The sequence below is a fragment of the Schistocerca nitens genome, chromosome 7 (assembly GCF_023898315.1).
Source record: "Schistocerca nitens isolate TAMUIC-IGC-003100 chromosome 7, iqSchNite1.1, whole genome shotgun sequence".
Classification (NCBI taxonomy): domain Eukaryota; kingdom Metazoa; phylum Arthropoda; class Insecta; order Orthoptera; family Acrididae; genus Schistocerca; species Schistocerca nitens.
This window is the reverse complement of record NC_064620.1, coordinates 218,039,131-218,064,208: the sequence shown is the minus strand read 5'-3', so window position 1 is coordinate 218,064,208 and position 25,078 is coordinate 218,039,131. Positions and strand designations below refer to the sequence as shown.

Genomic DNA, 25,078 nt, shown 5'->3' with positions numbered 1-25,078 from the left:
ACTGATCCAATAGTAAATGCATTGAATAACCGAACATCACTCATTAGGATGTTTTGTGATCTCTCAAAGGCTTTTTGTTTTGTTAATCATGAAATTCTTCTAGACAAGCTTAAGTATTGTTGGTAGGTGTGGGACAGTGCACAAATGGTTTAATTCATGCATAACTGGAAGATTGCAGAAGGTTGAGATTAACAGTACAGGTAGTCTGCAAAAATCAGCAGAGTCCTCTAACTGGATTGGTATCAAGTGTGGTGTCCCACAGGGTTCAGTCTTGGGTCCCTTGTTGTTCTTAATGTGTATTAATGACATGCCACTCTATATTCATGAAGATGCAAAGCTAGTTCTTTTTGCTGATGATACAAGTGTAGTAATCATGCCCAACAAACAAGAATCAGCCAAGGAAATTGTAATGATGTCTTTCAGAAAATTATTTACTGGTTTTCTGCAAATGGACTCTCACTAAATTTTGAGAAAACACAGTTTATAGAATTCTGTACAGTAAGTGGCATAACACCATTGTTAAATATAGACTATGCACAGAAGTCTGTTGTTAAGGCAGAATACTCAAAATTTCTGGGTGTGTGCATTGATGAGAAATTGAATTGGAAGAAACACATCAATGATCTGCTGAAACGGTTGTGTTCAGCTACTTATGGCTTTAGGGTTATTGCAAATTTTGGTGATAAACATATCAGCAAATTAGCCTACTATGCCTATGTTCATTCACTGCTTTCATCTGGCACCATATTTTGGGGCAATTCGCCATTAAGAGAGAAAGTATTCATTGCACAAAAGCGTGTAATCAGAATAATAGCTAGAGCCCACCCAAGATCACCTTGCAGACATTTATGTAAGGGACTCGCAATACATATATTCACTTATGAAATTAGTCGTTAATAACCCTTCCCAATTCAAAAATAACAGCGAAGTGCATAGCTACAACACTAGAAGAAAGGATGATCTTCTCCATTCGGGATTAAATCTCATTGCACAGAAAGAGGTGAATTATGCTGCCACAAAAATCTTTGGTAATTTGCCAAATAGTAATAAAAGTCTGACAGATAACCAACCAACATTTAAAAGCAAATTAAAAGAATTTTTGAATGACAGCTCCTTTTACTCAATAGATGAATTCTTAGATATGAAGTAGTAACTGTAAAAAGGATTTATGTTTGTATGTATATACAGTAGAAACGAAATGCAAACGGGGCCATCTTTCATTGCCTGTAGTGACTATCTTGTAATGATTTGGAAAGCAAATTGTCCCATGTCCTTCAGATGTGAGAAAAATGCATGTCTTTTTTTTTCCTTGTGATCCTCATTCTTTGCACTTTCATTGGAAAAGCAACCAGACTTGTGTAACTGTGTAGAACAGCTGACTAGAGCATGTGAAGTGTAGTTGCAATTGTACTAAGAAACAACTTCACATTTTTGTGAACTGTTCTAGATTATTGTGGAAAACTTAAACTAGAATGGTGAGACTGAGATTGAGCTCCATATAATAGTGATCCTGTGCCACAGATACAGGAAAGAATCATATTAGTTTCCATTGTGAGAAATTGGTTGTGTGTTGCAGACAAATTAATAACTCAGTTTTATCCAAAGGTGGTGTTATAAATAAATTTTAAACAGACACTCAGAGAAGTATGAAGTAGCTTGTGCCATAATCTGTATGAAAATGGCATTGAAGAACTTTGATATAACAGTAGTAATGAAACAGGCTCTCCTTTTGAAAAGTTTGGAAGCACTCTTCTGATTTGTTTAAGCCATTTTTATAAAACATTACAGTTTGGTCCTCAAACTATGTGGGGATTATGAAGGGACAGTAGAAATTAATTCTGAAACTTGATTACATCTACATTCAAACTAAATTAATTTATTTTGAAAAGTATGCTCTGTAACTAGAAGATTACAGCTATAGTATCCAGCAATTGCCAGTGTGGCAGGAAGTCTTAAGTTTTGGATTATTGTGACATCAGGTGAGGTAGCTCTTTATTCAGCTCACAGTGATCCCATATTTTTGTGTTTTCTAAGACCCTTCTTTTGAAAGAGGTTGTTTGTTCATCCTTCATCTGCAGGAACTTGATGATGCTTGATATTTCAATTATTTAAATATTACAGCCTCATTTCTCATCTTGAGGTTTTTCAAAGTCATTTCAAGTGAATGTTGAATTGTGACTACTATCATTGGTAATGTGGAATTATCTTTCTCTCTGTTTCTTTATATATGTTTCTCTGCCTTCTTATATCTTTGATTTTTCCTTAGCTCCTTGTTAAAAGGGAAGCCTGGAGAAATAAGATTGTCTGACTGCTACATTCAAGTGAGTGGAGTCCTCCAAGGTAGTGTACCCAGTGTCACATTGTTTTTCCATTGCTATCAGTGGCATTTCCTCTAGAGTCAGGATCCTTGTCAAATGCTCTTTGTTTGTGGATGACTTCGCAATCTTCTACTCTTCCTCTGATCTTACAATGGCATCAAGGCAGTTACAGCTGACCATCAGGAGGCTGGAAACTTAGGACAAGACATCTGATTTTCGGTTCTCACCAGAGAAGACTACGTGTGCCAGTTTTAACCGTGATCGTCGAACTTTTAATCAACTTGTGCCCACAGTGGGGGACAGTATTTTACATTTCCAGGAAACGGTACACTTTTTGGGTTTATTAATTGAATCAAAATTAACTTCTCTCCCACACCTGAAAAACCCACAAACAAAGGGCTTCCAGTCATCGAATATTCTGAAATGCCTTTGCGGAAAAGCATAAGGAGCTGACAGGTCCCAATTACTGCAGTTTTATAGGGCATTTGTTCGGTCACATTTAGAATATTGCAGCTTGGTATGTGTATGAGCCTGTATTTCCTCCCTCAAGATGTTAGACACTATTCACCATGAGGAAATTCAGATATCGAATGGAGTCTTTCGGACCAGCCCAGTTCAGAGCCTGTGTGCAGAGATTGGTGAACCACCACCTTGGATTTGGTGACATGTCTTTTGGCTCAACAGGCACAAAATCTCAGTGTCACCTCATTCATTGGCATTTAGTGCAGTGGTCCAACCCAACTTTGAACAGCTGTTCAGGAATTGATCCCATGCAGCCAAGCCATTCGGGATATGTGCTACTAACTGTCTCAAGAGTATGGATATACCAGACTTTCGAATACACAGCCACAGATGGAACGTGCAGCCACCTTTGTGTCTTCAGAGGCCGAAACTTGACAAGCTACAAGAAAACTTGTACTCCAGATTATGTTTGTACAAATTGGTTTTCTTCCGTTTTAAGTGCGTACCACAGTTTTATCAGTGTTTTTACAGATGGATGCAAGAAAGAGAATGTTCTTGGTTGTTCCACTGTTTTCCCAGATAGGGTTTTCAAGTGCATCATCTGGGACAATTTACATATCACGATGCGGAGTTGTGTGGCAATATGAAAGCACTAGAGAGAATTCATAGACATCACTGTACAAGATTTCTAGTCTGTTCTAACTCGCCTAGTGCACTACAAGCTCTTCTCCAAATGTATCGAGTAGACCAGTTGATTCAGCTCACCCACGACTCCTTACAGCGCCTCCAACACTTGTGGCTAGTAGGTGATCTGCTGCTGGGTACCTGGTCACATTGGGACACAGGGAAACGACATGGCCTACAAAGTGCCCAAGGAAGAATGTCTGAATGGTATTATCCATCAGTATCCCATCCAGTTGCACACCATCTGCTCATTTCCTGACAGATACATCATGGGTCAGTGGGATACTGAATGGTTGAAGGTGACAGAAAACAAACTGCAGTCGCTCAAATCGACCACTCAAGCATGGCACTTCTTGTCAGCCTCACCGCTGGAAGGAGATTCTGATTACCAGGCTGCGCTTCCTCCTCCGATGGGAGGATCCACTGCTCTGAGGTTTGTGGTGCGCTGCTTTCAGTTGAGCACATTTTGGCAACAGGGCAGCCCTCAGTCTCGATTGTTATCTGTCCACCAACGTGGCTGATACTCATTTCGGTCGTACAAAAGTGGTAAAATTTTGTGAACTGCCAGGCCTCATCCCTAAATTGGTGGAGAAGGAAGACAAGACTTAAATGCATTTTAAACTTTCCGCATGAGGGGACAGCCTTTGTCCCCATCCACGAGTTTGGCATGCTGACTTCTTGTCATGGCACTGATTACCATGAGGTTGAGCACTTCTCACCTAGAATCATCATCATCGTGTAACAAAAAATTCTGGTGAAAGTCTATAACCGGGCCAGTGGCATACTTACACATTTCCTGCAGGAATTTTGTCAGTTCTTGGTGTGAGGTACGATGGGAACAAAAGAAGGCATGTCAGCTGTTTGTGTTACGCAGTCATTGAGAGAGCAGCAGGCAGACACCATGTTTTGAAGTAATACATGTGGAAGAAATGGTAAAACATTGCTATAAATGAGGATTATAAATTTACTTGCTCCCTTTTTGAGTCACAGCTATTTAAACTGTGCTAGTATCTGCAAACCGAGGTCGGCATAGCAACTCATCACATATTTAAAAAAAAAAAATAAAGTGAAATATTTCTTTTTTTCTGTGTTGCTACACAATCGATCTGCGGGAGCATAATGAGTAAGTGCATCACTGTTTTAATGAAATCATGGTAGGAGGTTGGTGGATCAGAGATTTCAATTAAATCATGGGAATAGCTAGGTAGATCAATGTTAATCAATATACAGAATGTGCGCCTCTATTATGAGTAAACATTGATCCACCTGCCTTCAACCATGATTTAATTAAAACAAAACATTGATCCATTTAGTGTGCTTGTGCAGGTGGATTACGTAGTCATTTCACATAACATTTCATACATTTTCATGTGTCTGCAATTAATGCATGAGACATGCACTAATTTCAGTCCACTTTAAAGCACTCACTGCCATAATCACAAAATATTTCTCTTGAGACTCACTAATACGATGAAAAACAAGAAGCAAAAAATGATTTCAGTTTCGGCACAAGAAATACATTGCCTCTCTTCTCACCTCTCATAGGTTATGCCAAAGAATCATCCCATTGACTACGCAAAGTTCACGCATTGCCAAACTATGAGTGGTAGACAAGCACCGATCTAGACTTTAGCCAAAAATTCTTGTTGCTAAAGGTTACACCCTGTATTTGAATCTGAATGTTTCACTCAGGTCTGTTCATTATACATTATGAATATTTTGTGTGATACAAAATATCTCTAACCAGACACATTTAAGATTCGATGGAGTCTTTGTAGAGAGTTAACTCGCAGTAGATAATGAAATACAATATAAAATAAGGGATTGGTTATAGATACTTGTGTGTATCAGTTGATTCAAAACTTTATCAGTAACTCTTTGGTGTTAGTTCCAACCTGGCTTAACTTTCTTCTGTTGATTAGTACAGAATATCATAACCACTTGACCATGTGTGGGAAAGTTTCCAATGTGACAGTTTCTGATAAAGGTGTGCTTAATGTAACAATTCTTTGGACAGGAGCAGCTAGAAGCAACAGTAGCTCCAATTTCCCACTTCATTGCTTTTTGTACTATTACTTGCAGTGGCTTTTCCTAGTCGCCTTCTTTCATTTTGGATCTGTCTCTTCCTCTTCATAAAGAAAGTGGAAGATTTCCATTTGGGAGGAGCAAGGTTCAAACTCCTTTGTTCAGCTATCCAAATGCAGATTTTTTATAATTTCCATAAATTGTTGAAGGTGAATTTTGTAACATAGTTGCAGGCTGCTTTCAAAACTGTTTTACAAAGAAATTCACTGCCGGAAGCAGATTAAATGCACATAAGTATTAGATTACAAATGGGATCAGAATATCATGCAAAACTAGAAGAAGACTCCACCTCACAGTTAATGTCGTGAATATTGACAGGGTTAAATTACATTATAAACTGTTCAGTAAAATTCTGAACAGAGTTATAAGATCATCATAAGGTATGTGCTTCCAAAAAAGGAAAAAAGTTCCCCAGCAACAAGAAAATTATTTGGAACAGCGTAAAAAAAAAAGGACAGGAATAATAAATCATTCGTTTAAAGATAGATAATGAACTAATCAAAAATAGTTCTAAAATGGCAGAAACTTTTGATAACTTTTTGTCTGTCAATAGCAGATAATATACATTTAAACACTTCCATTGCAGATAACCTACAGGTTCCAAGAAAAGTTTTCTTGAACAATTTTGACAAAATTAAACTACAACAAAATCTCCAAAAAAGTTTTCAGTTTTACTAACACTCTTAAAAAGAAATCATCAAATAGTTATGATGAAATTGGCAGTAAAATAAAGAAATATTGTTCCACTAAACTTGGTAATATATTGAGTTACTTATGTAATGAATCTTTTTCACAACAGTAGTTTTCCAGAGGAACTTAAATATTATGTTGTCAAGCCATTTCACAAAAAAGAGACAAAAGGTTAGTAAAGAATTATGGACCTACGTCATATACTTTATACACACTTATTTTACTTTATACACACTTATTACAGGAAAACGTACTTGTTAGCAAACAGTTTGGGTTTTAAAAAGGACTGTCAACTGGACAGGCCATATTTACCTTAAGAAAAGACAGGTAACGAAATATTCGAGTTTGTCAACAGATGATTCAAGGCAAATGGATTATCATTGAATTTTAACAAGACCTGATACATACACTTTAGTACTTCTCACAGAAATCCACAAAATTATACAAATAAGTTTCTCAAACAGTGAAATATAAGAAGTAAAAAGTATTAAGTTTTCGGGACTACAGAGAGATCACAACTGCAGATGTAAAACCCATGGCCTAGAATTAATGAAGAACACCAGTGTGCACAATTGGTGCTATAAGCAATTTAAAAATGAAGAAACTAGTTTATTCTGTGTATTTCCTTTCACTGATGAGTTATGGAATCATTTTCTAGGAAAAGTAAAGTGAAGGATAGTATTTTCGAAATACAGAAGCATGTTATAACAATTTGCCATTACCATTGTTTTACTCTTTGCAAAAAACAGTGATGTGCACAGATATAAGAGACCAAAAAGAATCTCTACAAATACAGCAAGAGGTTAACATTAGTAATGAAAGGAGTCAGACACATAGGTACACTTGTCTTCAACAACCTAATGGATTTCAAGACTCAATTATATAACTTTCTTTTGGGCAACTACTTCTATGGCATTGACGAGTATCTTCTCAGAAACTCTTTAAATTTGATGTGTTAGGCTAAAGAATAATTAGAGTTAACACTGTCATGTAATATCATTGTACTGTTTTCCACATCCCAAATGCAGTTGTCCACAGATTGCACAGAATATAACTAAGGTAATGCAATACATTTCTGCAGTTACAGCACCTTTAGAAAGAATGAGGCCAGTATAATTTTTCATCTTTATCAGACTTAACTTGTGCTCCGTCTGTAATGAGTATTTCATGTACCCCTGCAACTACAGTTTCTTTTACCTGGACAGTTGCACTAAGTATTCACTCATGTTTTGGCTTGCATAGCATCAGTATTCACATTTGACTTCTATAAGGGGCATTCAAATGAAACCCAGTCTCTAGTGTAAAGTAATAGTAACAATTTTATTAACTTAAAAATGTAGTTATTCATAGTACACATACTCAAAAATAGTCATCAAAACTGTTGGCCCATTTATCTCATTGCAACACTAGCTGGTCGATTCCATCCTTGAAGAAGCTAGTAGGCTGCTGTCAGATCCAGGCCTGAACCCAGTCACACACTTTGTGGTCCGTTGCGAATTGGAGGTCCAAACACATGAAGTCACATGGTGAAAGGTGGGAACTGTATGGAAGATGTTCCAGCGTTTCCCACCGTAACTGCTGTAGTGTTATCGTCACTGCATTAGCTGTGTCGGGGCAGGCATTATCATGCAGGAGGATAACGACATTGAACAACATGCCTTAGCATTTTGACTTGATGGCTTGTCTGCAGTTCTGTAAAGTAACTAAAGCATTCATTTCCGCAATCATTTCGGGTGTGATGACATGATGAGCCTCTCCAACACGAGCATTATCTTCCTGTGACTCGCGTTCCTCAAGGAATCGTTTGCACCATTCCACAACACGTGAATGACTCAGACTGTACTCACCGTACACAGCCTTCATCCGTCGATACATTTCATGGCCTCCAACTCCATTGACCGCCAAAAATCAAATCACTCCTCATTGTTCCTGCTTACTCACCTGCATGTTCGGTAGTGGACGATAACTTGTGAGACCACTTTCTCTTCGGCGTGAAACCACACTGGCACTATGCAACATCAAATGGTGCACATGTGTCAGTCTCTCTACTACCAATAGATGGCGACACCATACCCACAGTTACGTGGTGCCACCTTACACATAAGGCAATGGTAGATGCCTTGACCAGGTTTCATTTGAATGAATCTCATATATTTTTAATTGTTGCAGTAATGTATTTTCAGTAATATGAAAAATAAACACTATATACTAAATCATATGTGTGTATGCACTTACATTACTTAAAAAGTGAATCTATAATGCACAAAAGTTAATTCATATCATTGTGCAAGTATTGAATAAACTACATGGATGCACAGGTGTGCTGACAATCGTTCTTCATGTGAACCATTTGCGATTAGAACAGGGGATAAGTCAGAGAGGACCCAGAATCGTAGGTGTATAAGAGCTGATGAAAGGGAAACAGTAGTTGTGAGACAGGGTTTTTAGCCTGTCACCAATGTTATTCAGCCCGTACGTTAAGCAAACCACAAGGAGAAATGTGGAGAGGGAACTAAAGTTCAGAGAGAAGTATAAAAACTTTGGGGTTGCTCTCTTCTTCTTCTTCTTCTTCTTCTTCTTCTTCTTCTTCGGTAGTGCTGCACCCCTTGGTGAGCCTTGACTTCTTCAATGACCTTCCTTCACATTTCTCAGTTGCTTGCTGCTCTTTTCCACCCCAGGATTCCCTTGCCTAACTGAATGAATCACACCTTTCACAATTTTTTTTCCCTCTGCCATTCTCTCCACATGACCTAGCCATCATATTCGCTGTGATTTCACAAATTTTACTATGTTCATACCTTGTATGAACACTTGTAATTTGGCGTTGTAGTGTATTTATCAGCCTTCTTCCTCCCTTATTGGACCAAAGATTTTGTTTAGTATTTTCTGCTCAAAGATTCTTAGTACATTTTTGCCATGTTCTGTCAATGTCCACACCTCTTGACCCGTACGTGATAACTGGGCGGACTAGGAAGTTACGTATTAGCAGTTTTGTTTTTCTTGTAGCAAGGCTATTTCTGAAAAGTTGCATATTTGCAAAGTAAGCTCTGCTTCCTGCTTGTACTCTTTCCCTTATAGCCTTTCCAATACTGTTATCATTTGTTATTAGGACTCCCAAGTAGTTAAAAGAGGACACCTTTTGAAGCATTTCCCATTGATGTTTAGGTCTTTGGAGGTTCTTCTGGCCTCAGATTGTGACATTACCATATATGTTGTTTTGTTTTCATTTACTAGAAGGCCAATTTTTATGGCTTCTGCTTCCATCACTTGGTATGTTTTTTGGAGTGTAATGATATTTCTTCATACTATAGCAATGTCATCAGCGTATGCACATATCTGGCTAGTTTTCATAAATATGGTGCCCCTTTTGTTGATTGTATTTACCACACACACTTGCTGGTTTATGCTGTCAAAAGCTTGTTTGAAGTTGATGAGTAGGAAATGCAGATCTACATCATATTCATAGAACTTTTCCATTATTTTTCTTATCACAAATATTTATCTGTTGTTCTTCTGTCTGGTTCAAAGCCGCACTGATATTCCCTTAGTATGTCTTCTGCACACTTCTGTATCCTTTCATTTAATATACTTGTGGAGATCTTATGTGGTGTGCTTAGGAGTGATACACCTCTATAGTTTTCACCTGCTGTTCTGTCCCCTTTCTTATAAATGAGGATTACTATTAAATTTTTCCATTTATATGGCATAGTTCCTGTTTCCTGTATATCTTATACACTCCTGGAAATTGAAATCAGAACACCGTGAATTCATTGTCCCAGGAAGGGGAAACTTTATTGACTCATTCCTGGGGTCAGATACATCACATGATCACACTGACAGAACCGCAGGCACATAGACACAGGCAACAGAGCATGCACAATGTTGGCACTAGTACAGTGTATATCCACCTTTCGCAGCAATGCAGGCTGCTATTCTCCCATGGAGACGATCGTAGAGATGCTGGATGTAGTCCTGTGGAACGGCTTGCCATGCCATTTCCACCTGGCGCCTCAGTTGGACCAGCGTTCGTGCTGGACGTGCAGACCGCGTGAGACGACGCTTCATCCAGTCCCAAACATGCTCAATGGGGGACAGATCCGGAGATCTTGCTGGCCAGGGTAGTTGACTTACACCTTCTAGAGCACGTTGGGTGGCACGGGATACATGCGGACGTGCATTGTCCTGTTGGAACAGCAAGTTCCCTTGCCGGTCTAGGAATGGTAGAACGATGGGTTGGATGGCGGTTTAGATGTACCGTGCACTATTCAGTGTCCCCTCGACGATCACCAGTGGTGTACGGCCAGTGTAGGAGATCGCTCCCCACACCATGATGCCGGGTGTCGGCCCTGTGTGCCTCGGTCGTATGCAGTCCTGATTGTGGCGCTCACCTGCACGGCGCCAAACACGCATACAACCATCATTGGCACCAAGGCAGAAGCGACTCTCATCGCTGAAGACGACACGTCTCCATTCGTCCCTCCATTCACGCCTGTCGCGACACCACTGGAGGCGGGCTGCACGATGTTGGGGCGTGAGCGGAAGACGGCCTAACGGTGTGCGGGACCGTAGCCCAGCTTCATGGAGACGGTTGCGAATGGTCCTCACCGATACCCCAGGAGCAACAGTGTCCCTAATTTGCTGGGAAGTGGCGGTGCGGTCCCCTACGGCACTGCGTAGGATCCTACGGTCTTGGCGTGCATCCGTGCGTCGCTGCGGTCCGGTCCCAGGTCGACGGGCACGTGCACCTTCCGCCGACCACTGGCGACAACATCGATGTACTGTGGAGACCTCACGCCCCACGTGTTGAGCAATTCAGCGGTACGTCCACCCGGCCTCCCGCATGCCCACTATATGCCCTCGCTCAAAGTCCGTCAACTGCACATACGGTTCACGTCCACGCTGTCGCGGCATGCTACCAGTGTTAAAGACTGCGATGGAGCTCCGTATGCCACGGCAAACTGGCTGACACTGACGGCGGCGGTGCACAAATGCTGCGCAGCTAGCGCCATTCGACGGCCAACACCGCGGTTCCTGGTGTGTCCGCTGTGCCATGCGTGTGATCATTGCTTGTACAGCCCTCTCGCAGAGTCCGGAGCAAGTATGGTGGGTCTGACACCGGTGTCAATGTGTTCTTTTTTCCATTTCCAGGAGTGTATTAAGGTGTGCAATTTATTTATTACAGCCCCATCACCAGTTTTTATTAATTCGGGAATTATGCTGTCTTTCCCAGGGGTTCAATTGTTTTTTGACTTGTGGACAGCCTGGGAGACCTCTTGTAGTGTTGGCTTTCTTGCCTCATTGGCATCATTGTCTACTTCCTGCTCCAGTCTTTCCTCCTGTGCAGCTGTCTCTTCATCTTCTAGGCTGGTGCTTAGTGCATCTTTGAAATACTCTGCCCATCTTCCCACTATCTGTTCTTCCTCTCTTATCATTTTCCCATCTTCACTGGAATGTGCCATTATTTTTGGCTGAAGTCTGTTTTTGTTTTTGTCTACAGCATGATAGAACTTTCTTATTTCACTCTGTTCCTTTAACTCTTCTAGTTCTTGAAGTTCCTTCTCAGTCCACTCTCTTCTCTTTCGCTTGCACAGTCTGTTAGCTCTTCTCCTTAATTCTCTATATTGTTACACATTATTTCTGGTTTCTATCTGTATCAATTTTGTTCTTGCCCTGTTCTTTTCCTCTGTTGCTGACCTGCAATATTCGTCAAACCATTCCTTGGTTCTTCTGTGCCTTCTTATGCCTACTATTTCTTATGCAGCATCTTTAATGGCTTTTTCAGTCCTGCTCCACCTTTCGTCTGCTCCTACTGTGGTCTCTTCATTGCTCAACTTTCTGCTTAGTGTTACTTGGCATTTTTTTTACTTCATCGGGGATTTTCTGTTGGTCAGTAATCCATTTCATCTTCTTTCCTTTTTTTGTTGCCATTTGTTAGTGACAGTTTCACTCTCAAAACTGATTTTATCACAAAGTGGTCAGAGTCACAGTTTGGTCTTACAGCTCCATACATCCAGAACTCACATGGAGTTGTGTGCAATCACTAAAACATGGTCAGTCTGATTGACTACTCCATTGACTGCAGACTTCCAAGAACCCAGATGGATCCTTTTGTGTGGGGAGCAGGTACTTTTAATAATCGTATTATTACTTGCTGCAAATTGGCATAGTAAGTCTCCATTCTCATTGTTTTCTTCTTTGTGTAGTGAATATTTTCCAGAAACTCCATGTGGATGTTCATTCCCCCTTATTTTTGCATTAAAATCTCCTATTACTAGCAGCAGGCCATATTTAGGTACTGTGCAGCATACCTTTCCACGTCTTCGTAGAACCATTCTTTAATTATATCCTCTTTTTCCTCTGTAGGCACATGTGAATTCACTGTTGATATATTCCTAAATTTCCCTCTTAGTCTGAGTCTGCACATCCTTTCATTTATGGGTTCAGATTCTAATAGGCTTTTCCTAACTTCCGTAGTTATTATAAACCCTGTTTCAAGTTGACCTGTTCTTTCTTCTAGTCCACTATATACCAGTGAGTACTCAGGTTTATCTATCTGCCCATGTCCTTGCCATCTTATTTGCTGTAGCCCTACATCACCATACTTGGCTATTTCTTTCATTTTTCCAGGCTGAAGCATTGTTCTCACATTCCATGATGCTACTGTCAGATCCTTTATGTGTTTCTTGTGCTGGGGTTGTGATACATATTTTCCATGCAGTTTCCAAGCTTCTGTTGAATTTCTGTAAAGTTGTAAAGGAAACCACAGAGAGAAATGTGGAGAGGAAACTAACATTCAGGGAGAGGTATAAAATCTTTGAGGTTGCTGATGTCATAATTCTGACAGAGATGGCAAAGGACTTCGAAGATCAACTGAACAGAATAGATAATTTATTGAAAAGGTTTATAAGATAAACATTGACACAGGTAAAAGTAGGTGAACATAATGTAGTCTAATTAAATCAAGCGATGGTGAGGGAACTGCATTAGGAAATTACACACTAAAAGTAATACATGAGCTTAGTTATTTGAGCAGCAAAAAAACTGATAATGGTTCACATAGTGAGGATATAAAATGTCAAATGGCAATAGCAAGAAAAGTATTTATGAAGAAGAGGAATTTGTTAAACTTAGTGTTAGGGAGTCTTTTTCTGAAGGACTGAGGACGACCATTATAATCTACATGTTTGTGGTCCAGCCTCTGTGTATAAGAATACAAATTGGACATGAGCTTTAATTAAAAAGAACAATGTTAATATGGTGTAACAAATTATCTGCCAGTAATTGACCTAATTTCAATTTATGTATCCTGTAAAATTTTTGGATGTTACTCGAAGTTCTAATATTCATAATTTGAGAGAGAGAGAGAGAGAGGGGAAAAGTTGTAGCAAAAGGGGTGACGGCATGTGTTCATCACACAATAAAAGTCTGAATTTGTAAGTTAAATATTTATTATTTTCCACATGAAAAAATTGCGGCAAGCTGTTTGCCTATTCCACATCGTTGTTTCTATTTTCTGTCAAAAGCGATGTGAATATATAAATATTATTTTATCTTTTAGCAGTGAAGACAATGGTGGCGGCAATGGCAGGAGTGGAGAACTGGCAGTGATTCAGCTTGAAAGGGATATACTAATGGCACAAGCGGGCGGTGGTCGTCTGTTTGCTCTCCAGACATCACGATGGTGGTCACAGCTGAAGACAGCGGGATCTGCCATCTATGCAAACCGCCACTACCTTGAACTATATCGCACTCGAAGGAGGGACAGGCTTGCTGGGCCAGGACGTTGTACCATCCTTGGTGATGTCCACATCCATCCTTCTGCCACTGTACACCCTACAGCAGTGGTGAGTTGCGTTATTTTTATTGTGCAGTCTCATTCAGTTATAATTTTTTTTAGATTGTAGCTGGCTCCTTTATACAATCTTCTGGCAGCCTTTAAAAAACATCTCTCTCTCTCTCTTTCTTTCTCTCTCTCTCTCTCTCTCTCTCCACACACACACACACACACACACACACACACACACGAGGCAGATTGTCATGTATCTGCATGCCATTAGATGTGCTGGCAAGAGAGAACTGTCTAATACTCAGATATGTTTAAATATTAGACAGAATAGCTGCCCCTTGTTAAGCAGCACACCCTTGACATAGTAAAGCTCATAAAAGTAACTTGGCCATTTTGCAAAAATGCATTCTTGTTCTCAGCATCATGTGAGTGAACTCTTGGTTTGTTGTCCTTTGCTGGGCTGTGCACTTCATTGCATGGAACATTGTGTATACACTTTGGCACAGTTATAGTTGACTCGCTACACTGCAGGGAGTGTGGCTGCACAGGCTGGTTGGTCGGCAATCTTTCTTACAGAATCTTAAGATAACTGTTCGGTAAAAAATGTTTGCTATTGTGAATCTTGTAGCATATTTGTCAGCTTCATGGTGAACTAGTTGTTTCATTAATGGTCATAATTACCGTGGTCTTTCTAAATTAACCTATCACCCAAAATTAGAGTAGACTGCAATGAAAAAGAGGAGTCACTGTGAGATTACATGTGGCACAGTTTATGTCGAACATTGCTGCATATGAAACATTGCTAAAATATTGAATTTTTATTTAAACTGGAGATCAGTATTGATCTCCAGCCTTGAGCAAATGGATTGTATGTAGTGCACTCACTTCTGTCTGTCTCACACACAAATGATACTGTGAGAATGAAATATTCCTATTATCTCTCATATCTCCTAAACAGTTTGAGATATTGAACTGAGTTTTTGGCAAATGATAGTATGCAAACAGGAAAGTATTTTACGATATAGTGAACATGTGCAACTTCTATATCTACTGTGGTGTATGTGTAACTGCAGATTTTTTTGATGAAATACCGTTATGTAATTTTTTAAGGACCATCAGTATCTGGTGAAATGAGAATTACTATGGATTTTCAACAACATGAGTGAAGAATTACACATTTTTTAACCTACTAACCTGACTTGTCCTCAGTCATTTAATTATACACTACTGTATTACTCGGTGAGGTGACTGCTTGCAGCTGCTACCATTGTCCTGTCCCCTGCCACACTGTATTTCAGATCTACTGTGATTTACAAGTAACTGCAGTGTTTTTTCGATGAAATAATGCACACTACAGTGAGATCTGTCATGCACTTGTACAACCAGACTTAAATTTAAATTGCGAAAATGAAGTATAGAAAGTTAAATTTAGTTCTTATCAGGATATCGATGGTAAGCATTGAAAACCTTGCAACTCCATTGTGCTAAATTTTACAAAGAGAAGCAAAAACAGTTTTTTTAAAAAATATATAAAGTGATACAGATAAAGTACCTACATGTATAATTATTTAGTAGAAGCCCAGTTACTAACATATTAGAGAAATCTATACACTTTCTGATCTATCTTTGTTAGATCTGGAATTACGAGGTTCTGATAGCCGAAGCAGAGGATATGAAATGTAGACTGGAAATGGCAAGGAAAGCGTTTCTGAAGAAGAGAAATTTGTTGACATTGAGTATAGATTTAAGTGCCAGGAAGTCTCTTTCAGAAAGTATTCGTATGGAGTGTAGCCACGTATGGAAGTGAAACATGGACAATAAATAGTTTAGACAAGAAGAGAATCAAGGCTTTCGAGTTGCGGTGCTACAGAAGAATGCTTGAAGATTAGATGGGTAGATCACATAACTAATGAGGAGGTACTGAATAGTACTGGGGAGAAGAGGAATCTGTGGCACATCTTGACTAGAAGAAGGGATAGGTTGATAGGACAAATTCTGAGGCACCAAGGGATCACTAATTTAGTATTGGAGGGCAGCATGGAGGGTACAAATCGTAGAGGGAGACCAAGAGATGAATACACTAAGCAGATTAAGAAGAATGTAGGTTGCAGTAGGTACTTCGAGATGCAGAAATTTGCACAGGATAGGGTAGCATGGAGAGTAGCATGAAACCAGTCTATGGACTGAAGACCACAACAATAACACAGACAAATGGAGTTACGAGGTTTTCACTGCCTACCATCGGTATTTAAAATCACATTTTGATAAAATATGGAAATTGAAAATGAAAACATTATTATAATAATATGACAATATACTGTGCTTGACACAGGCATATGCCAGTTATGGTTATTTGTCCTTTGTAGGAGACACAATAGTGTGTGTTCACACCTCAGTTTTAGATTTTTTGTTTAAAATTAGACCTTAATGCTTCACCGAGTGCTCACATGATTCCTGATAACTACCTAGCAGTTTACATTTCAAGTCCACATTAATTTAAAAAAAACTTATATTTTATGTGACTATTTCTGTGACACTTTTGGGCCCTGAATGTCTTCAACGAGGCCCCAAATTGTTAGACTGTTGTTTGAAGATCCAGTGTGTGCAACATTGCTGGACACAGGCATCTATGAATAAAATGTTCCTATATAAATTTGAGGATGCCAGGTATTTTTATGCATTTCTTGTTAAAAATTACTTCACCATGTACCCCTTTGATTTTTATTTTCTTTGCACGGTACTTTCTTTTGACAAGAAATAATTTAGACCATTCACTAGTTTTCTGGATTCTTCTGTCATTTGTTTTTTTGGGAAGGAAATTGACATATTGAGGTAATCCTTTTGCTATGTCTGACTGATAGATTTAGCTGCAATTGTAAATAAGACCAATCATGCCTTTTCTTTCCACATCGTAGCTATATGTACACGTATGTGCGCAGTCATCATCATCCTCTGCCATTAGTGACTTTATATTTGTTAAATTACTTTCAGTTTAGTTTGCTTGGACAGAATTAAAATCTTGAGTTGCCTGTCTCTAACTTACTTTTTATCATGTTGTGTATGAGCCTTTGGTGATAGCCTACATCATTGGTTGGGTTTTTTCCTGTACCCTCCAAGCATGAGACTGAACAGGGTGGTGCAGTGGTGGTTATTCCACTGGACTGGCATTCAAAAGGACAGATTGCAAATCCCCACCCAGCTATCCAAATTTTGTTTTTTCTGTAGCTTCACTGAGTTGCTTAAAGAAAATGCCAGGATTGTTCCTTTGAAAAGACACACCCGATTTCCTTCCTCAGTCTGCGCATGTGCTCCATCTCTGATGACCTCATAGTTGACTGAGGATGTAAAATTAAACACCTTCCAACCCTCAATTTTCAACGTTATTTTATTGGGCAACCAGTTTCAGCATTTTACTACGCCATCTTCAGGCCCCTGACTGACATGTAGGCATAATCTTCCTCAGTTGTGATTAAAACAGGGGCCAGCAATACTGGTATTAGTAGATATTTGTTGCAGTGACCACTTCAACCATCACCTGGTTGCCCAATAAAATAAAGTTGAAAACTGATGGCTGAAAGGCATTTAATTTGACATCCTCTATAGAACAGCCGAGTCCCACAACCATCGCTAAAAAGATAGACATACACAGTCGTATTTGACTGGTTGTTAAACCTTAATCTTTTTCTTTCAATTGTGAGATGTATAAGACTGAAAACACAAACAAAAAATTACCATCAGAAGTGAAACAATAATGAAAATTATTGTATGGGGTAATATGAAAATTATTGTATGGGGTAATATGAAAAATAAGGGAAAGGCAACCACTCACTTACAGCGGGTCAGTGCATGGAGCACAGTAATACATAACAGAAAACAGCATTCACACTAAATTTTGAGCAGTAGCTCTTTTTCCAGAAATAGCACACACATTCACACACACAACCACACAGACACCCAAGTACATACTCCTGTGGCCACTGCAAGAGTCTTGTCATGGCCACACACATGTGCATTTGGGTGTCTGTGTGGTTGTGTGTGTGTACATGTAGGTGGATGTGAGTACTATTGCTGGACAAAGAGCTACTGCTTGAAAGCTAGTGTGAATGCTATTTTCTGTTACTATGCCCCATGCATCGATCCACTATACTTGAGTGCTTGCCTTTCTGTTATTTTACATATTTCACAATCACAATTAAGAATTTTGAGACTGATCACTAATATATGATCATGGAGAATCTGGTGTATAGCTCTTTAAAAATGTGTTTGAATAATATTTACTGCTACACGTTTTCACATGAGTTAATATCCATTTTGTAATTCAATTTTGAATTGCTTTATAATGGTGCACAGACACTTTATTGTTTTATAATGAAAACAGGAAGAGGAATATTTGAGAAATCTGTGTTCCAAGACCACAAGGGATTAGAATGACTTGTTTGCAACCTAAATTTGATAAAAGTATTTAAAAAATACCCAGTGCTTATAGGAACAACCCAATCCCAGGACATTACAAACAAGCATACTACATTATAACGGGGTGTGTTTTCAGACTGTAGACAGTGGTATGAAGTTCAGTAGTGAAAAACACAAACACAAAGAAAGAAGGAGAACAGTGTAGTCACTGATGAAGTAAATTTTGAAAGGGATAAACATTCACCTGTAAAATGCGTCTGGATCTTTATTCAGTACACATGCTTTACTTTAGTGAATGTCATTAACACAGGGTGTTTCACCTAATAGGTGTGGTGCTCATACTGCATCCAACAATCCGTTATGTTGTTGCAAATGTCAGAGTTTTGCCAGCACAGTTTTGGCATATAATAGCCAAACAACTTCTTTTGGAAGTGAGGAAGGTGCTCAGTTGAGGACAGTGGCTTTTGCTACATGTTGAACTGATTTACAATTCTCAAGTGTTCAGTTGAGTGGGTCGTCTTTGCCAGAAGATGATGGGACTGAACCTCATGGAAACATTGCATCTTTTCAGTGATGTAACTTGCCTGGAAACTCTTTGCTTCACATTAATTGAAACACAGATTAATTCTCTCACCCCACTTCCCCAACTTCTTACAAAAATAATTGAGCAACATTGATGCCTAACTGCTACAAACTTCATCTCACTCAAAAATACACTAACTCGAGACAAGTGGAACAGTGTGTATCAGTTGGAACTAGTGAGTGATAAAAAGAATGAGTTTTATTCAGTTCTGTTAAGACATTTTGACTCCCATTGCTCAGTTAAAAAAATAAACGTGTACTTGCCACTGGGTTAGAGTGGAAAAAAGGTAGATTAAAACTGCTGTCTAGCTTAGTCAAGCTCCGACAGAAAGTGCGCAACCTGTATGAATTGTATAAGGGGCAGTCATATGAAACCGAGACAGATGGAAAAAAGCAAGTAAACTGTTTATTATTTCAAAAGTAGTCGTGGTAACTGTCAGTTTATTTATCCCACTGTGGGACAAGACGATCAATGCTTTCATGAAAAAATGTTTGCAGTTACATCTAGAACCATGTTAACATCCAGGCATTAACCTCTTTATGAAAGCAAATCAACGGCCACAAATGTATTTCTTCACGTCTCCAAAAAATATGGAAATCCCATGGGGGGAGATTGGAACCATATGAGTGTTGTGTAAAGGCTTCCCATCGAAACTTCTGCAGCATCGTGGAAACAAACCGGGCAATATCTGTGCAGCAGATATGCACTTGAACAGAATACTATAGCTACAAAAGTGATTTGTTAGGCTGATACATGATCTGGGGTACAGGGTGACCTGTTGTGATGATTTATCCAAATATATATCTCACTGTACATTCCTTGTGTTAGAGACACTTTGTCTCTTCTTTTTTTATCTGTCAGGATGATACACAAAAATATTATGAAATACATTAGAACAACACAAGGAAAAAGGACAATACAATGAAAAGATTAGATTGCTCTTCACCATATAGGGGAAATGTTGAGTCACAGATAGCCGCAATAAAAAGATTGCTGAACAAGTAAGCTTTCATACAAAAAGGCATCATTTCCACTATATGGCAGGTAGCAATCTATCCTTTTGACAATATTGAACAATTGAAAATCCCGGATGGAATGTAACAATATAATGAAAAGGATAGTTGCTACTCACCATAAAGCAGAGATCCCGAATCACAGAAAGGCACAACTTAAAGACAGTCAGAAAATTAGCTTTCGGCTTTGTCAAAAATAGACAACACGCACACACACACACACACACACACACACACACACACACACACACTTGTGCAAACACAACTCACACACACATGACCACAGTCTCTGACAGCTGGAGCCAGACTGCGAGCAACAGGGCTTTATGGGAGAGGCAGCAGGATTGGGGAGTAAGAACGAGGCTGGTGTAAGGAGGGGAGGGATATAATGAAGGGGGGATGGTAAAGTGTTGCTGGGAGCATGCAGGGACAAAGTGGAAAGTGTGGCAGCTAGATGCTGTCGGAAGATTAGACGGAGGGCAGGCACGAGGGGGGTGAGGAGGTGAGGGATTAGAGGAAAAGGAGAGAAGTAAAAAGACTGGGTATGTTGGTGAAATAGAGGGCTGTGTAGTCATGGAATGGCAACAGGGAAGGGCTAGATGGGTGAGGACAATGACTAATGAAGGTTGAGACCAGGAGGATTATGGGAACATAAGATATATTGCAGAGAGAGTTCCCATTTGCACAATTAAGAAAAGCTGGTGTTGGTGGGAAGGATCCAGATGGCACAGGCTGTGGTCCAGTTGTTTCTTGGCCACAGTTTGTCAGTGGTCATTCATGCAGATAGACAGCTTGTTGGTTGTCATGCCCATGTAGAATGCAGCACAGTGGTTGCTGCTTAGAGTGTAGATCACACGAGTGGTTTCACAGGTCTCCCTGCCTCTGATGGCATAGGTGAGTAGTAGTGGAGTAGGTGGTGGTTGGAGGATGTATAGGACAGGTCTCACATCTGGGTCTATTACGGGGATATGAGTTGTGAGGCAGGGGGTTGGGAGCAGAGGTCATGTAGGCATAGACGAGGATGTTGTGTAGGTTTGGTGGATGGGGGAATACCAATGTGGGAGGAGTGGGAAGGATAGTGGACAGGACGTCTCTCATTTCACTGCGACGAGAGGTAGTCAAAACCCTGGTGGAGAATGTAATTCAGTTGCTGCCGTCCTGGGTGGTACTGAGTCATGGGGGGATGCTCCTCTGTGGCTGGACTTCTCATTTGAAGGGATTACATACAAACAAATGCGTGGTACGGCTATGGGTACCCACATAGCACCATCCTATGCCAACCTATTCATGGGCCCTCTAGACAAATCCTTCCTAAACAACCAGAATTCAAAACCCCTCACCTGGTTCAGATTCATGGCTCATATCCCTGTAATAGACCTAGCTGCAAGACCTGTCCCATACATCCTCCCACCACCACCTACTCCGGTCTTGTCACAAACATCACCTATCCCGTCAGAGGCAGAGACTTCTGTGAAATCAGTCATGCAATCTACAAGCTAAGTTGCAAGTACTGTGCTGCTTTCTACATGGGCATGACAACCAGCAAGCTGTCTTTCTGCATGAAAGGCCAGCAACAAACTGTGGCCAAGAAACAAGTGCACAATCCTTTTGCTGAGCATGCTGCCCAACATGACGTCCTTCATTTCAGTGACTGCTTCACAGCCTGTGCCATTTGGATCTTTCCCACCAACATCAGCTTTTCTTAATTGTGCAGGTGGGAACTCTCTGCAATATATCCTATGTTCCCATAACCCTCCTGGCCTTAACCTTTGTTAGTCATTGTCCTTACCTATCTAGCCCTACTCTGTTGCCATTCCAGGACTACACTGTCCTCTGTTTACCAACATACCCAAGTCTTTTTACTTCTCTCCTGTTTTGCTAGCCCCCCCCCCCCCCCCCCCCCCCCGCTCTCTGTCTAATCTTCCGACTGCATCTACCTGCCCCACTCTCCAACTCATTCCCAACGCTCCCAGCAGCACTTAACCATTCCTCATCCCTACCCTGCTATCCCCCCCCCCCCTCCCCTCGCCACCTGAGCGTCCTCCGTACCTCCACCCGGGTGCCTCTCCCATAATGCTCTGCTGCTTGCAGCTGGCTCCAGCTGCCAGAGACTATGGTCATGTGTCTGGGAGTTGCGTTTGCGTGAGTGTGTGTATGTTGTCTATTTTTGACAGAGGCCTTGTTGCCCAAAAACTAACTTTCCAACAGTCTTTTTGTTGTGCCTTTCTGCGACTTGGCTTCTCTACTTTATGGTGAGTAGCAATTGTCATTTTCATTAGACTGTTACTTTTCATAATATTATCATTATTCTATCCTGAATTTCTTATTGTTTGAAGAAATAAGGCCAGTTATTTCAGGCAATGAACAAAATTAAAAGTAACATACCACAGTCCATATATCTATGGCTCAATGTGGTACAACAGATTGCCAGAATCCAGAGAAGTGTACGAGGTGTGGCTAGAAAAAAACCGGACTAGTACTGGTGAAACAATAAAACGAATGCAATAAGGCTGAACGTCGCGTGGCCTGTCACGTGACTCTCACTCCGCCTACTGCTCGAGTTTCATCTGCCTCCTGCACTCAGTCTGCCCGTGGCGTCTGTTTTAAGTAGTTGACGTTTTGTCTGTGCGTCGGAAAATGTTGAGTGTACAGAAAGAACAGCGTGTTAACATCAAATTTTGTTTCAAACTAGGAAAATCTGCAAGTGAAACGTTTGTAATGTCACAACAAGTGTACGGCGATGATTCTTTATCGCGATCACAAGTGTTTGAGTGGTTTAAACGGTTTAAAGATGGCCGCGAAGACACCAGTGATGACACTCGCACTGGCAGACAATTGTCAGCAAAAACTGATGCAAACATTGAAAAAATCGGTAAACTTGTTCGACAAGATCGCCGTTTAACAATCAGAGCAGTGTCTGAGTTAATAGGAGTTGACAAGGAAAGTGTTAGGCAGATTCTTCATGAAAGTTTCAACATGAACAAAGTGTGTTCAAAAATGGTTCCAAAGTGTCTCACAATTGAACAGAAGGAACGCCGAAGAATGATTTGTTCTGACATCCTGGAAAACATTGAAAGTGATCCCACCTTCGTACAAAATGTTATTACTTGCGATGAATCGTGGTTTTTTACTTACGATCCCGAAACTAAATGCCAATCGATGCATTGGAAAACTCCTGGTTCTCCACGACAAAAAAAAGCACGAGTGTCAAAATCGAAATTCAAGGCAATGATGATTGTTTTTTTTTTTTTGACATCAAAGGGATTGTGCACATTGATTGGGTACCAGAGGGACAAACAGTGAATCAGCATTATTACATTAGCGTCCTGGCTACCCTACGTGAGCGAGTACAGAGAAAATGGAACGATTTGTGGAGAAAAAAGTCATGGATCCTTCACCAAGACAATGCCCCAGCTCACAGTGCATTGTCAGTGAAGACGTTTTTGGCAAAACACAACATTCCCATCTTAGATCATCCACCCTACTCACCTGATTTGGCCCCCTGTGACTTTTTTCTTTTCCCTAAAGTCAAGTCAGCTTTGAAATGAACTAGATTTGAGACTGTTGAAGCAGTAAAAGAAAAAGCGACGGAAGTAATGTATGGACTTACCGAAAATTATCTGCAGCATTGCTATGAACAGTGGAAAATTCGTATGGAGCGGTGTATAGACTGAGAAGGAGAGTACATTGAAGGAGATAACATGAAATTGTAAATAAATGTTTTTTCCAGCATCAGTCCGGTTTTTTTTCTAGCCGCACCTCGTACATGCTGGGGACTCATTGAAAACAAAATTAAAATCATTTCTTATAAGTGCCAGTGAAAGAAACACCTAGTTCCTTAAAGTCCCAAAGTAGCTGCATAGTGTAAATTATTTGTTTTCCACAGAAATTGTTGGAAGCAGATATAAACTGTTATAAATCAACATAAAACCGATTATTTCATTATGCATGCTGTAATTGATTAGTACACTTTTATTTATGTACATAAACCATGAATCATGGACCTTGCCATTGGTGGGGAGGGTTGCGTGCCTCAGCAGTAAAGGTAGCTGAACCATAGATACAACCACACTGTAGGGGTGTCTGCTGAGAGGCCAGACAAACATGTGTTTCCTGAAGAGGGGCAGCAGGCTTTTCAGTAGTTATGGGGCAACAGTCGAGATGATTGACACACATGGCCATATAACATCAACCAAAATGGCCTTGCTGTGCTGATGTAACAGCGGAAAGCAAGGGGAAACTACAGCTATAATTTTTTCTGATATTATTCAGCTCTACTGTATGGTTAAATGATGATGGCTTCCTCTTGGGTAAAATATTCCAGAGGTGAAATAGTCCTCTATTTGGGTCTCTGAGCAGGGGATATTCAAGAGGATATTGTCATCAGGAGAAACAAAACAAGCCTTCTACAGATCGGAATGTGGAATGTAAGATCCTGAAATCGGGAAGGTAGGGTGGAAAATTTAAAAAGGGAAATGGATCAGTTAAAGTTAAATATAGCAGGAGTTAGTGAGGTTCAGTGACAGGAGGAACAGAACTTCTGGTTAGGTGAACACAGGGTAATAAATACAAAATCAAATAGGAGTAATGCAGAAGTAAGTGTAATAATAAATAAGAAAATAGGAATGTTGGGAAGCTACCACGAGCAGCATAGTGAATGCATTATTATAGCCAAGATAGACATGAAGCCCACACCCAGCACAGTGGTACAAGTTTATATGCAAACTAGCTTTCCGGGGGATGACGCCCATATGCAGCCTTAATTATCTCTCTCACCTTTGTTTGTTATTGACAGTTCAACTGATGCCCATTACATTTTAAGCATTTTTTTCTTTTATTTTTCTCGATCTCTTGACTACGAGTCATTCTTCACTCTGCAGCTGTCTTCGTCCTTAATTGGATTGGCAGGAGCTTCTACAGATGGAGCTTCTCGTGCCATTGCTGAGCTCTGGGAGACTACTTGTCTCCTATGTACTGATCCAGTTTATATACTTTTACTTCCCTGTAAATGGTTTTTTCAGCTCTGGCATCAGCATTGCCATCA

The 25,078-nt window shown here is 40.1% G+C and overlaps 1 protein-coding gene across 2 annotated transcripts in view; it reads left to right on the top strand.

Moving 5' to 3' along the window:
* LOC126194760 (mannose-1-phosphate guanyltransferase alpha-A) overlaps window positions 1-25,078 on the top strand; it is a 43,359-nt gene that overhangs the window by 14,422 nt on the left and 3,859 nt on the right. Inside the window, exon 5 of one of the 2 annotated variants that reach the window (XM_049933043.1) lies at window positions 13,801-14,083. In XM_049933043.1, the coding sequence (XP_049789000.1) occupies window positions 13,801-14,083 (283 nt within the window). Of the gene's footprint in view, window positions 1-13,797; window positions 14,084-25,078 lie in introns of both variants that reach the window. The other variant, XM_049933042.1, reaches the window with a different exon arrangement.